At 39.6% G+C, this 14,439-nt stretch overlaps 1 protein-coding gene across 1 annotated transcript; it reads left to right on the forward strand.

The window, feature by feature from the left end:
- Nucleotides 1–8,575: 8,575 nt before the first annotated feature.
- Nucleotides 8,576–10,371, forward strand: LOC115919316. Its single transcript, XM_030972797.1, has 3 exons — nt 8,576–8,857; nt 9,340–9,374; nt 10,359–10,371. Exons 1-3 carry the CDS (start codon nt 8,585–8,587, stop codon nt 10,369–10,371), a joined length of 321 nt encoding a protein of 106 aa, XP_030828657.1. The 5' UTR covers nt 8,576–8,584.
- Nucleotides 10,372–14,439: the final 4,068 nt, after the last annotated feature.

A 14,439-nucleotide genomic window follows, 5' to 3' on the forward strand; every position in this document is an offset into this window, starting at 1 on the left:
CCCACACCCCTGGCCGAAAAAGTAGTAAAAACGCCATTAACAAAGAAAAAAAAAGACGGGGCCCCACCCCTGGAAAAAAAGAGGGGGGGGGGAGGGGTTTTGAGTAACAAATAAAATGCTCACTACCCCCCCCCCACCCCCGTTGAGCACAAACAAAAAATTAGCAATGACAAACTACTGCATTAAGTTTACCACCAACCCCATCCCCTTTTGGCATTATGAAACAACTCCATCGTCTATGGAACTCGGTCAATTCATTTCTAAATGTGACAGTATTTTGTTTCAAAGACAGAGAAGTTTAGAACTAATAAATAAGAAATGGGCAAAGTACTTACTTATAAATTACATATATTCAATGATGGTTCGAAGTTTCCAGACACAGGAAACGCAGCCGCGGCTTTTTCGTACTATACTATGATTATTTAGAGTAAAAAAGGCTACAAAATAATAATTCTTCGTACAGGGCAGATTTAGCAGCTATTGTCCTTGCGCCATGAGCACCGAAAGATGGACCTGTGCGCTATACAGCAGCCACTATTATTATTATTATTATATCGGTTAAACCAACTACCAAGTCTGTATACAAGAGCAGTAATATTCTTCGACTCTTTTGGTGCTATAGAAGCGCTGGAAAACAAGGAAAAACAATTAATTCATGAAATATTGATGCTGTATACAAAATCCACGGAATACAAATATATTTTGAGTGGATTTCAGGCCACTGCGAGATCCGGGCCAATGAGATGGTAAATAAGGCAATCAAACATGCCTTAACATATACTAAAATTGACATTTAACAAAAACTACTGAATCAAATAGTATCCTCAGATTATATTACATGCAGAAATGGCAAAGAAGATGGGACGAAACAGTGTCTCCATCGACTGCTGACTTCATCAGAGTATTTACACCAAAAGCGCTAAAGGCCTTCGTAAGAAGGACACAAAGATTCCCTTTCTTGTAAGTCAATTTTAGATAATAGTTCACCCGGAAACATTAAAAGGTTCGAGAGAAAGAAAATGATTACATGTCCATGAAGTTTACGTACGTAATTATGACAGAATGATATAAGACATAATATTAAAATACACCAAACTAGTTAATTTTTTTGTATCATATTCCATCATGATTATTAAAATCATTTAATAGCCTATTCAGTCATATACGTTACAAATTCGTATTCATAAAATTAGTTTCTAGGTATTTACCTTGGTATCCACAAACTGTTTTTCTTATGTTATTTTATGTGTGCAATTCGTATTCATCAAATATGTTTTTGTAAATATTATACATGCGTATGCCCTGTTTTTATTGTGCAGGTCCTGTAATGATACCACTTTCTTTTCTTTTCATAAATAAAACCTAAATAAATAAATGAATAAAATAAACCAACAGAGAGAAATTATAATGCAGCTAACTTCACAAGTACACAGGAAATTGGGCACTGGTGCCAACGGAGGTGGCTCAACCCCCTTGTGGTCAACAACTGTGGTGAAACCCAGTCTGACTTGTCTTTGGTCGGTGCCTCCTATTCCAGTTGGCAAGTTACCCAGCAACTAAGGACATGGTGTGTTTTGTAATTTTGTTGACCGAACGACCTGCAACATGCGAGCCTAAAATTGTCTCAGCGTAATAAATTATTTTATACCGTCTGTACTTTCTATTGTGTCATGTACATTAAAACTGGTCTTGCCCATTAAAGTAGGTCATTTGAGTATAAACGTATACAAAGATAAAATCATACTAGCCCAGCTATAGGCCTATTTAGCCTTAGGTCATATAAGTAACGTATTGTACTTTATTGTATGTACCATTACTAACTGCACCTTCCACAAAGCCTAGAAAATTTTGGTTTTTTTTTGTCTTTCCCGGCCACCGACAGGCATCATATAGTCTTGGCCAGGGCGGCGATCCCGGGGGGCGGGGGGGGGGGGGGGGGGGGGGGGGGGGGGGGGGGGGGGGGGGGGGGGGGGGGGGGACAAGTCCCATCCTCAAAATTTGAAAAAAGTGCCCCCAAAATGTATAGCAAATATTGACTAAATACTGCAACACACTTTTAGGCTCTGGAGGGCCCAAGAGTGCAGCGTTTAGACAAATAAAAAATGCAAAAATCTTCTCAGTCGGAAGCTACGCTCCCTCGCATAATATCCTTCAAAATGTACAAGTAAATACCGAGAAAATTGAAGTGTGAACGAGTATATTCCTTGTTTTAATACTATAGTTTTGCTTCAAAAACTTCAAAACCTGTGAGGGGTAGTCACTTCCATCACCTATGCTCCCTCGTACTTGCGTACTGATTAGGGGGGGGGGGGGCTTTGGGGGCAGTTCCCCCCCAAATGAAATTCAAACGTGGTTTATTTCTAATTCGATACCAGTGATTTACAAATGTTGTTGAAATGGCATAATTTTCCCCTGAGATTCGGGGGCTCTGCCCCCTGAACCCTACAAAGGGCCCTAAGGCGGCCCCTGGATGCTCATCTGATCGTTATTAAATGCCTACCATCCCTGAGCTTCTGGGGGCTCCGCCCCCTGGACCCCACTCCAATAAGTGACCTGCATGCCAGTGTCATCAAATATGCTCATCTGATCGTAATTAAATGCCTAAAACCCTGAGCTTCATGAGGCTCCGCCCCTTGACACTCGCCGGGGCTTTGTTCCTGGACCCCACACAAATTTACGCTCCACTTTGCTTTGCTTTGCTCTACCAGATCGTAAATACTTTAGCCCCTCCCCGCCCCACTTTGAGAAACGTTCCTAGGGCCTGCGTAACATGTAAGAGTGGTGGTAATGCAGATTTTTTTTTTCTTCTGCCCCCACCCCCAAACGTTTTTGCTCATTACGCCACTGCTCCCTCGTCCTTCGCATTTCGTCCCCCCGGTCATGAAAAGAAATTAATGCCCCTGGTCTTGGCTGGTATTGGAGGGGGCTAGGCTGCCTATGAGCATGCAAGCCGAGAAGCCTGTTCAATAACGTACAGAACCGGGCTGCCAGAAAATACACACAAAACGGTCAACGATTTTAAGTTGCAGCCTGTCTGGAATCTCCGAAAAATGCGAAAAATTGAGCAGCGTAGATTTTTTCCCCTTCTTTCTTCTGCTTCCATTTAATTTTGTTTAATGCGATTTGAATTCGGCGTAAATATTAATGATTGAATGACAAGGGTCTGTATCTGCAAACTAGTGAAGGACTTGGGGGAAAACCCGCTGTCCTTATATCAGCTGAGCATTGCTCTATAACCAGCTGTCCTTATCAGAGCATTGGGCAATAGTGATACGGATAATCATGTACTGTGTAATACGTGAAGCAAATGCTCTGTAAGTCATGTTTTTATATTTCTTTTTTGGAAAAACATTCAGATCTATATTATATTCTGCTACAGCTACGACAAGGAAGAGATCTACTCGTTTGTCGTTCTTTTACAATCATTGTATTCCTCATTTCGATAAAATACGACCGTCCATCAAGTTGCATTGTATAGTGTAATTATTCTTGTACCAGTAAGTTGAGGAAAACAGTGATCGAATAGATTTATCTGGAAGCAGAAGTACATCACCATGTCACAAGGCCGAAAGAAGAGTATTCGCAATACTAAAACAGTCATAGAATCGGAAGTCACTGGAGTAGTAAAGCGGTACATTGACACAGGCGGCTTTGGTTCATAACGGAGGATGATACATATAGGGAAGTATTTTTCCACATATCTGCTGTTTCAAAAAACATTCGACGACGGGGTGACTAAATACGAGTTGGAGATGAGGTGATATATGATTTGTATCGGGGTCCGAAGCAAGGGTGTCGATTTGTATCCGTGGTTGGGGGGGGGGATGATAGGTGCCAAAATATTTTCGGCAATGGATCGAAGCAACCAAGAGGCAGGTTGCACCCCATCCCCAAGCGCGTAGCCAGGATTTCATTTTTTTTTTTTGGGGGGGGGGGGGGGGGGTAGTGAGAACGCAAAGCACGCTACCTAGGGGGTTGGGTGCAGGGATGGAGGAGTTTCCCCCTCCCCCGCGAAGCGCAGAAGCTTTTACGTTTCATTAAATTATTAGAGAAAGAAGACGATTCGTTGGAACGTTCTCGACTCTTAATCCTTGTTTGAATCAAGTGCCCCTTCCTCCTCGCGTAGCGCGGAAGCTCTGACGTTTCATTAGATTATTTTTCGTTCGTTCGTGTCTCCTTAGGTCAAGATTAATGTATCTTGATCTTCGGAGTAGTTGCTACAACCGGCCGTGTCAGACACGTTGCCCCGGGGTGCGAGATAGGACTCTTGTAGCGCGCCCCCGTTTAAAACAATTATACAATAACAGTTAACATTGCATTTAATTAATAGTATGAAACTCATCAAATTACTCTCATGTTACGGGAAACAATATTATATATATATTATGAATCAATTGATTTGGTCGATCCAGTTCGATGGCACAAACACGGCACTATTGGACAGAGATCCTAATAATTACAGAGATTGGTCTTGTTGCTCTGTTCGCCAGCAGTTTGAGGATATGGAATCCCACGGCACATTACTCACAAGCAGGGGCGTACGCAGGGGGAGGGTTTTGGGGGTTCAAACCCCCCCCCCCACGGCTAACGTAAAGTGACCTTACCCCCCCCCCCAACGAAAAAAAATGTCAAATTTTCAAATTTCGAGACCAAAAAAAAAAAAAAGGTGTCCGCTTACCCCCCCCCCCCCCCCCCCCCCCCCCCCCCCACTGAGCGACTTTTCGGCCGGCGCGATTTTCACATTTTCGGGAGCAAAATATTTTGGGCCAGATTTTAAACCCCCCCCCCTTGAAAAAATCCTGCGTACGCCCCTGCTCACAAGAGTTCTAACAAGCCAAGCTTATACAGAGCCTATAATAAGTAATGTTGTACATGTACCACCCACCCGATCGATCAAAAACTCAGAACTCATAACTGAGTTTAAAAAATGAAAAAATGAAAAAAAAAGAAAGAAATGGTAACCGTCTAAAATTTCATAGTTGTGATAAATATCTATAAAGATTTATCAAGCAACAGAAATAAATAAAATCATGTTCAAGAAAAGGATATATACACTTTCTTCTTTCGTGTCCCCAAATGCTCTGCCAGGCTTTGGCACACTGAAGAGCCTTCTCATTTGCTGCCACTAGGTCTTCCAGGCAGCATTGGTCAATTAGGAGTGGACATCTTAATAGGTGCGGCATAGATTGCACGGATGTTCCACACTCGTAGTTGGTGTCTATGTCGTCAGTAAATCCCCATTAATGCATTAGATTATTAAAGAAAAAGACGATTCGATGTACCATTCTCTTGTCTGAATTCAGTTCCCCCCTCTCGCGCAAAGCGCGGAAGCTCTGACGTTTCATTAGATTATCAAAGAAAGAAGACGATGCAATGTACCATTCTCGACTCTTAGTCCTTAATGTTTAAATCAAGTTTCCCTTCCTCCGCTCATAGCGCGGAAGCTCTGACGTTTCATTAGATTATTAGAGAAAGAAGACGATTTGTTGTATCGTGTACTTGTCTGAACTCAGTCCCCCCCATCCGCGCGAAGCGCGGAAGCCTTGACGGTTCAATAAATTATTACTCTTAATCCTTGTCTGAATTCATTTTCGCCCATCCCGCTTAAAGCGCGGAAGCTCTCACGTTTCATTAAATTATTAGAGAAATAAGACGATTCTTTGTATCGTGTCCTTGTCTGAGTGCAATCCCCCCATATACGCTTGTCTCATTTATTTCGTATATGTATATATTATGCAAATGAGATATCAAAATGTGTATATTGATGGTAATCTTGCGAGTAATTTTTATTTATTTATTTATTCTCCACTCATGGGATGGATTGCCCTTGTCAGCTATAAGCTGTTTTTCAAAGGGGTAATAACCAATAACTACTCTCATCGGGCTCTTATCATTATTTTTTCTCTTTATTATTTTTTTTTATTGTGAATTAATGGGGGGGGGGGATGATTGTACAGGCCATCCCCCCCCCCACCTGAAATATTGGGGGGGGGGGGATATATCCCGCCATCCCCCTGGGATCGACAACCATGGCAAGGGTGTCGATTTGTATCCTCGGTTGGGGGGGGATGATAGGTGCCAACATATTTCCGGCAATGGATCAAAGCATCAAAGCAACAAAAAGGTAAAGGCGTGTGGCAGATTGCACCTCCTCCCTTCCAAGTTTTGCAAGTCACCCTCAATAAAGATAACATTTGAGGGAATATGGGACCCACGTGGGTCCCACATGCGCTTGCTACCTGGGTTATTATCCTCTCAAGGATATAGGCAGGATTTTATTTTAGGGGGCGGTAGTGAGCACCTCCTAGGGGGTGGGTGCAGGGAGGGGGAGTTCCCCCCCTCCCGCGCGAAGCTCTGACGTTTCATTAAATTATTAAAGAGAGAAGACGGTTCGTTGTACCATTCTCGACTCTTAATCCTTGTCTGAATTCAGTTCCCTCCCGCGCGAGGCGTGGAAGCTTTGACGTTTCATTAAATTATTAGAGAAAGAAGACGATCGTTGTATCATTCTCGACTCTTAATCCTTGTCTGAATTCAGTCCCCCCCCTTCCCGCGCGGGAGCTTTGACGTTTTATTAGATTATTAGAGAAAGGAAGACGATTCAGTGTACCGTTCTCGACGCTAAATCCTTTTTCTTCCTAGCTACGTCCTCTTCCTTTCTTCTTTCTCTCTATTTTTTTTTGGGGGGGGGGCGACTACCCCCACCACCCCCTGGCTACGCGCCTGTATCCTCTCTTGTCTCTCATTACTCCCACTCTCTTCATTTTTTTGCACTTTTGCGCTTCGCGCTTAACATGTACTAAGCTCGTAGCTTTTTAACGCTGCGGCTTTGCATTTGGCGCACTGCATTTACATGATGCTGTTGATTAAATAAATTGACTAAATTCATCAATTCCTGATGAAGCCGTATGAGCGAGAATTCAATTTATTCTGGTCTCATATACGGTCGTCTCATTTACTTCGTTTTCCATTTATATAGTTATGTATTATGAAAATGAGATAGCAAAATGTGTATATTGATGGTCATCTTGCGAGTAATAACAATTAACTACTCTTATCGGGCTCTCATCATTGATTTTTTGTTTTGTTTTTGTTTTGATGGTGAATTATTGGGGGGGGGGGGGGGGGGATGATTGTACAGGCCATCCCCCCACCTGAAATATTTTTTTTTTTTTTTTTTTTTTTTAGGGGGGGGGGGGGTACAGTATATCCCCCATCCCCCCGGGATCGACACCCATGGCCTTGATCGTTGACGAGCTACAAAGAAATAAGTGGCTGATGGGTGGAGCAAGCGAAGTCTTCGCAGGAAAGGACGGCTTCGTAAGATCAGTGAGGGTGTAGCACAGGGAAGTGTTCGAGCGTATTATGTTGAATTCTCACTAATTAATTTAATTATTTGAAGAGGTGCGAGCCAAGCGCCCCCTCTAAAACTTTATGTGAGTCATTATGTTGATCACTTTTGATCACTCGAGCATTCAACGACCTTTTCACCGTGGGAATTCAAGTAGGCCTAGTGCATGGATTTTACAACTATGTTTTGTTGTGTAATATGTGTGAATTAAATCACCTCGAGGTGCGAGCCCATGCGCCTCTTCTTTGTGGGTGAAGCTGTTGTTCACACACCCATTGTGAGATAGCCCATTAAAAATTAATGTGTGGAATTGCCTATCTGACTAGTGTAAAGATTGCATTTTACACTACACATACAACAGCTATACTATTTACATGCAATATATGCTTTTAATATGTTTTATGTATCAGTCAGGCATCAGCGCATGATCGATACAAATTTCTAAAAATTCAAATTCAAATTTAATTGATTTAAATCCAAACAAATATTGAAGATCATTCTCATTTTTTGTCTACATTAGATTACAAATTTCAAAATTATATTGAACCATAGATACTCGAGTGTAAGAGTGAAGATAACGCTAACCAGGAACATGATTACATGATGGGCATGACGCATATAAGAGCGAGAGGAGGGGAGGAGGGGGGGGGGGTAAACACAGAACTAAGGGGTGTAAAAAAAAAGTATAAATATTCTATGACCTATGTCATAAATATAAAAAATAATGAAGCTATAATATTCTTTTGAATTGCAATCCCTTCACCATAATGCACCCATTTTAATTTCCCATATAATCTTCACCCCATCTCTCTTCCTCGACATATTCCTCTGTCGGCCAGACATTCATCCCATCCTCCCTTCCTTCCTTCCTTCCATAACATATCCTTGTGATATATTCCTTGAAGCTTGTTTTTACGTAATATATTTGGTTTAATCATTAATTTAAATATTAAGAAGCTCTTATGATTTGCTTATACAATTCAGGAGATCCAATTTCTATATCAGGAGAGACGGAAGGGTAGCAAAGTACAAAGGCACCGACTTCCATCATCATTAGTGGGGGAGGGGGGGGAGCACCAGGGGCCCTTTTTGACATAGAATTTTCTGACTTGTGACCCTGTGAGATCACGAGATATCTTGGAGTGTATAAGTCACTCTATATTGTTAAAGTTTAAATCATAAATACTTGTCCGTATGGTCCATATAGATCCCATCAATTCTCGGTCCGCTATAATGCCGGCTACTCGAGCAACCAGCGCAACATCTCTGTCGCAACAGCAGAGGCAATATGGCAATAGTTTCTTCAAATCATCTCAGGAGGGTGGTTTCGGGTTCGTTGTCCAGTGTGGACGATTGGAGTCTGCTCTACAGTGGTACCAGTGTGCTTCCAGCTGCAGCCTCAATGAAGATGATGCGGTCTCGGCAATCAAGAATATTGCCATGACAACCTGGAAGTTGGCTTCTCTGCACGGGTCAGCGATAGACAGGAATCAGAAGTTACAGAAGGTAAGATCATGGACCTAATCACGAAGGCCCAAGATTAGTTGCAAGCCCACCCCACCCCCCCCCCTCCCCAGGATTTGTAGAGTACCGATATTCTGGCAACCATAACTTCATTTTTGGTACCGAGCTACCTGAATATTCAATTTTCTTTTCCTATCTGGTTAAAAAAATAAAAAATAATCCTGATATATTGTCTTTTTTTCTAGCTCGATCGCTTCGCTTACTTGAAAAATTTGAATTTTAGAATGTTGAAATTCAGTTAAGATGCCTCAGCCCACCCCCTGTCTTAAATTTACTTGTACTCTTATGCTGATATTTCTATATTAAGTTGTTTAGATGATTTGTGTGTTAAAGATGAGATGGTCGGGCATATTGCACCGGAGCAACCGTTTTACTTTGACAAGATCCTTCCACTTTGGCACTGGGATCTTAATTCATACTGTCTAAACGTACACATTTCCCCCTCAATCTATACTTTCTCAAAGGTCATTGCCAGACGTTACTTCAATGCAGAGGCGGCGCTCCCGGGGGGGGGGGGCAGGGGGGGGGGGGCACAGTGCCCTCCCACTTTTTCAAGTACCCTAAAAGTGCCCCTTTTTGCATAGGAAAAGTGCCCCTTTTACTTTGACAAGTGCCCCTTTTTACAGAGGAAAAGTGTCCCTTTTATTTTGAAAAGTGCCCCTTTTCCTTTGTAAAAAGTGCCCCTTCCCCTTCTTAACTTGGATAAGCGCACCTTATATTTTCACATGTGCCCCATTTCCCTTTTAATAAGTGCCCATTTTGCTTATGATAAGTGCCCCCATTTAAAGAAGAGCCCTTTTCCCTTCTCATAAATGCCCCTTTTCCTTTTCATCTATGAAAATAGTTCCTTTTCATTCTCATAAGTGCCCCTTTTCATCCCTTGTAAATGACCCTATTCAATTCTGAGAGATACTCGTTTTACTTTGACAAGTACCCCTTCCCCTCCTAATAAGTGCTCTTTTCATCTCTTATAAATGCCTTTTATTTTGACACGTCCCCCTTTTCCTTCCCAATAAATGCTCTAATATGTGCCTCTTTTTCCTTTTAATAAGAGCCACTTCCCCTTCTCATTACCCTTTTAACAATGATATGTGCCCAATTTCTTTTCTAATAAAGACCCTATCCCTTTTTCATAAATGCCCATTTTCACTTCTTATAAATGCCCCCTATCAAAATCTAATGGGCGCCTCTTTTCCATCGACAAATGCCCATTTCCTTTTCATCCCTGGTGCATGCCTCTTTTTTTAGGTGTAAGAAGTGCCCCATTTTCACCTCTGATAATTAGCCTTTGTACTCTGACACGTGCTCCTTTTCTTTTCTAATAACTGTCTTAACCCTTTCGATGAGTGTCCCCTTTTCCTCTCATCATCAAACGTGCCCCTAATTTAAAGCGACTAAAAGCAATTTCCCCCAAGGCTCGCTCGCTACGCTCGCTCGTAGTTATATATGTTATAATTATGTAACCTATCAAAGATCTTTTTAGTCTTCCGTTATGAGAATGTGCTTATATAACCCCATCAGGATTGGGTCATTCCTCTTTATAAGATGTATTTTTTTGCACTGCGACCTCTAAATCTTTAAAAAAATTCTCGCTCGCTTTGCTCACTCGCAAATGAATTTGTAGACCATCACACTCAACTGCAAAGATAATATGCAAAATCTTATATGATGTATAAATAAAAATAAATATTGAAATCATCCCCGATAATGTAATCACAATATAGGTGTATATACCAATGTCTAAAAAATTGTATATTTTCCCTTTGAGATTTCCCTTTAAAGGTGCCCTTTTTTTCTCCAGAAAGTGCCCTTTTTTGTTGGTGCCCCCCCCCCCCACTTTGGAAGTCGCTCCGCCGCCTCTGCTTCAATGATGCCCTCCAAAACTTCAACAAGGCACTTCTGCGTAGATCATGCAAGAATGCTGCCTGGACCGACCACCTGCGGTCATCCATGCGCAGATGCGGGGAGGAGGCCATTGCGTGGATCAATAAGTCTTTCGAAAATGAACAAGAGAAGATGGGTTTACTTACCGAGACTTTAGCTCAGCTGCCTGATGAGAAAAGGAAGGCCGAAGAATACGTCGAATTGGCAACCCACCTCGTTGGACTAGGAATGACAGCACTCGGGGAGCTCCGGTATAAAGAATGTTTTAGGTAAGTGTATATGTGGTTGAGGTGCGAGCCAAGATATAACATGTTTACAGACATCGATGCATCATTAAGAACTTAATACGTTGTAAAATATATTAATATAGAGTCTTTAAAAGTCTAAATAAAGGATAACTATGTTTTAAAGTGCTGTTATTAAATATCGTTCATTCTTGCAATAAAACCTCACACATGAACATGATTATGAGCTCACCATGTTAGTGGTTTCTATGGTCACCCTTCTTTGAGATGAGTAGAATAGTTCACCCTATTATTTAAACAAAGTTACATTCTGTTCATATGAAATGGACGATATCATCTGTTTTCAGGATATTCAACTATTTGTTTGGTTGACATTTTGTACTGAAATAGCACTTGGCACAATGGCTACATGCAGTCCTCTTAAAATAGATGTTCCTCAAACTATTCAAAATTAGACAGTTATTGAATTTCGAATTCCTCAGAGTAAAAAATAACAAATTGATAAAAGCATTTGGCTATTGTCAATTGGCAGGTTCATGAAAGAGTGCTACTTCCCAATACAAGAGGCAGCTAGAACATGTAAAAATGATCCAGTCATAATGTCTGAGGTGGAAGTTCTCCAGGAAGATGTCCATCAGCATACATGTCTCGCTGAAGCAGGCAAAGCAAGAGCTACAGGTAGGTTGATGAATTGAAAGGTCAAAGGTCAAATAATTTTTTAAATTTCCATTGGGCTTTTTTTCGTTTTGGCCTGATGCTATAATGGCATACGTTTATCTTTGATTTGTTTAAAACCAAGAAAACGTTTACAGTGTTTTTTTCTTCCTTAAATAAGATATAATTTATTATCAGATATAATAATTTATACATTCATTTCTTGAAACAAAAAGTCTATATGCCACAGTTATATAAATAACTTTTCTGTTCGTAGAGTTCCAATGGTCGTCTAGTCTGATTAATATTTTAATCTTTTTTTGTTGTCTGAATTGAAATGTAGTTTTTTACGCTGAGATGACTATGATAACAATGAATAAACTACTTGTATTTTGAACTACCGGTAAAGTAAATGTTGTGAGAAGAAGACAGCTTAAGTATCTCTGAAAATACTTTCCGATCCATATACCCATTCTAATTTGTTGAAAGCATTCCAAATGAATATGGCCTCGATCTGCAGCTAAGTATTGTACATGCCAAATTAGAAACAATAGTAGAAATGTTTATAACAAACTTTTTGTCATGAATGTTGTCTAGCAACTGATTTTTCCCGCCGAGTAGGTAACTTGATTATTTTTTTTTAAAGAGGATTTTTTAAACATAAAAAAAAATCGGTGTTCTCAGTTACAATGTTCATATCCTGTGGTTTTAACACCACTTCCTATGTTGCATTGTCTAGCAGCTAATGCACATCCGATTGCCAAGTTCTCCAAACAGCTGTTAACCTTGTTTGGACCCATTTCGCAATATCAAATCTCAGCCCACCTATTGAGTCAGGAAGATTTCGCAATGCAGTGGATGGACAGAGATGAATGGCAGAAATCCTCTTTTTAAAAGAATGAACTACATTAATGGCAACTTAAAAGTTCATATGATTTTAACTGAGTTCATTTCAACTTTAGCCGTACTATCAATATATTTCATGATATATCTGTTTAACAATTTAGGTAGTCTTAATATACCACATATTGTCCACATTTTAAACGAACATGTGAAACAAACCCTGGTGGTATATATTGCGTTGTAAGAATCCACATTTTTTTTGTCGGGTAAATGTTGATGAATTTACGTCGTTTCTATTTTGGTAGAATAAAATTCTTAGGGTTTTGTAACTGTTTCCCTCGCATAAACTTTCAACCGAGAGAAAATGCCCTACATTGAGAATAAACATGATATTATCTGATTAGATATAACTATATCTAAATTTTCTTTAAATAAATGTCAGAATGGAATGGAATGGACTGTATTTTCGTCTCGTATCATTTTCTTACTATACGTTCCTCTTTCAGAGTAAACGTATGAATTAACTTGTATTATAGAAAGAACTTAGATAGATAGATAGATCTTGAACTTAAATTATATTGCATTTAAACAAATCCTCATCAAAAATCATTGTTAAAAACAATTGGATTCTCCTTTCTTCAAAATTCCTACAACCTTCTAACTCTTCCCATGCTTTTATCGTTTCTAAATAGAACTTAGGTACTTTGAAACTTAATAACTTGGAATCATAGTTACACAAGAAAATAAATTTACCTCCTACCATCTTGAAGCAGAAATCAAAGTATAGTTTCCATCACATTGATTTTTCTCCGTAAAATAGTCTTTTTACCCACATTACACATTGAGTTTTTACAAACGAGTCAAAATTAGTAATTCGTAACCCCCCGTCATCATAACCTTGATACAACATCGATCTTTCCCATTCCAAATAAATTCAAAACATATTTTCTGTATTTCCGATATGACCCACTTTGGAACCACTAGTGAAGCAAAAACGTAATTCAATTTACATAATGCATATATTTTTTATTTAAAAAAAGAAAACACCGTGTGGTCCCTCTGTTTCCACCATCCGAGAAGTCTTTTAATCTTGCTTAAAACCTCCTTATAATTCAACTATCCTCTTATTATGACCTCTAACGCAAAATACACTCCCAAAATCTTAATTTCTTTAACCAATTTCCCAAAGGGAAGTCTTTTTGATTGATTTCTGTTTTTCCCCAATTTTATATTATTTTTTTCCGCATTAACCCGTAAACCACGTATTTTCTTAAACAACATCAAAATCTCCTTTACTCTTTCTACAGATTCTTTTTTCCAACAAATTGTCATATCATCTGCATATACAACTCGTTTGACTTCAATTCCTCAAGTAACACCTTTAATGACCTCATCATTCCTCACTACTGTTGCCAATATTTCAATAGCGAGAAAACCCAATTACGCACTCACATACACTTTTTACATATTTTTTTGTAACTTTGTTTTATTCCTCCAAATGTGTTATACAAACAAAAACATAAAAATAAATAATCGTTTTCAATATCAATTGCTTTTACATAAACATAATTAAACAAAACCTCATTTGCAGTATACATAACTGAGCAACAAAATCAAACTTAAAGGTATAGACCGGTAGTGGTAAAATTGCGGTTTGAAGGGTTTTGGGTGCAAAATATCCATTCGATATTGTTTAAATATTGACTTCAGAGGTTTAGATGGCAATACTTCAACCTAAATTCGCAACAACAAAAAAGCAGAAATATATGCCCAATTGTTCGATGTTGAAATACATTCGCGATATCTGTCCAGGTCGGATCGATATGATAATTTACCAAATATATCCATTGTTAGGCAGATTCCCTGCAAAATTTGTATCATCACGTATCAGTCAAGACCTATTCTTTCACATGATTGGTAATAAGAGCTTCCATTTCA

The sequence above is a fragment of the Strongylocentrotus purpuratus genome, unplaced genomic scaffold, assembly GCF_000002235.5.
Source record: "Strongylocentrotus purpuratus isolate Spur 01 unplaced genomic scaffold, Spur_5.0 spur5_scaffold_6, whole genome shotgun sequence".
In the NCBI taxonomy this organism is placed as follows: domain Eukaryota; kingdom Metazoa; phylum Echinodermata; class Echinoidea; order Camarodonta; family Strongylocentrotidae; genus Strongylocentrotus; species Strongylocentrotus purpuratus.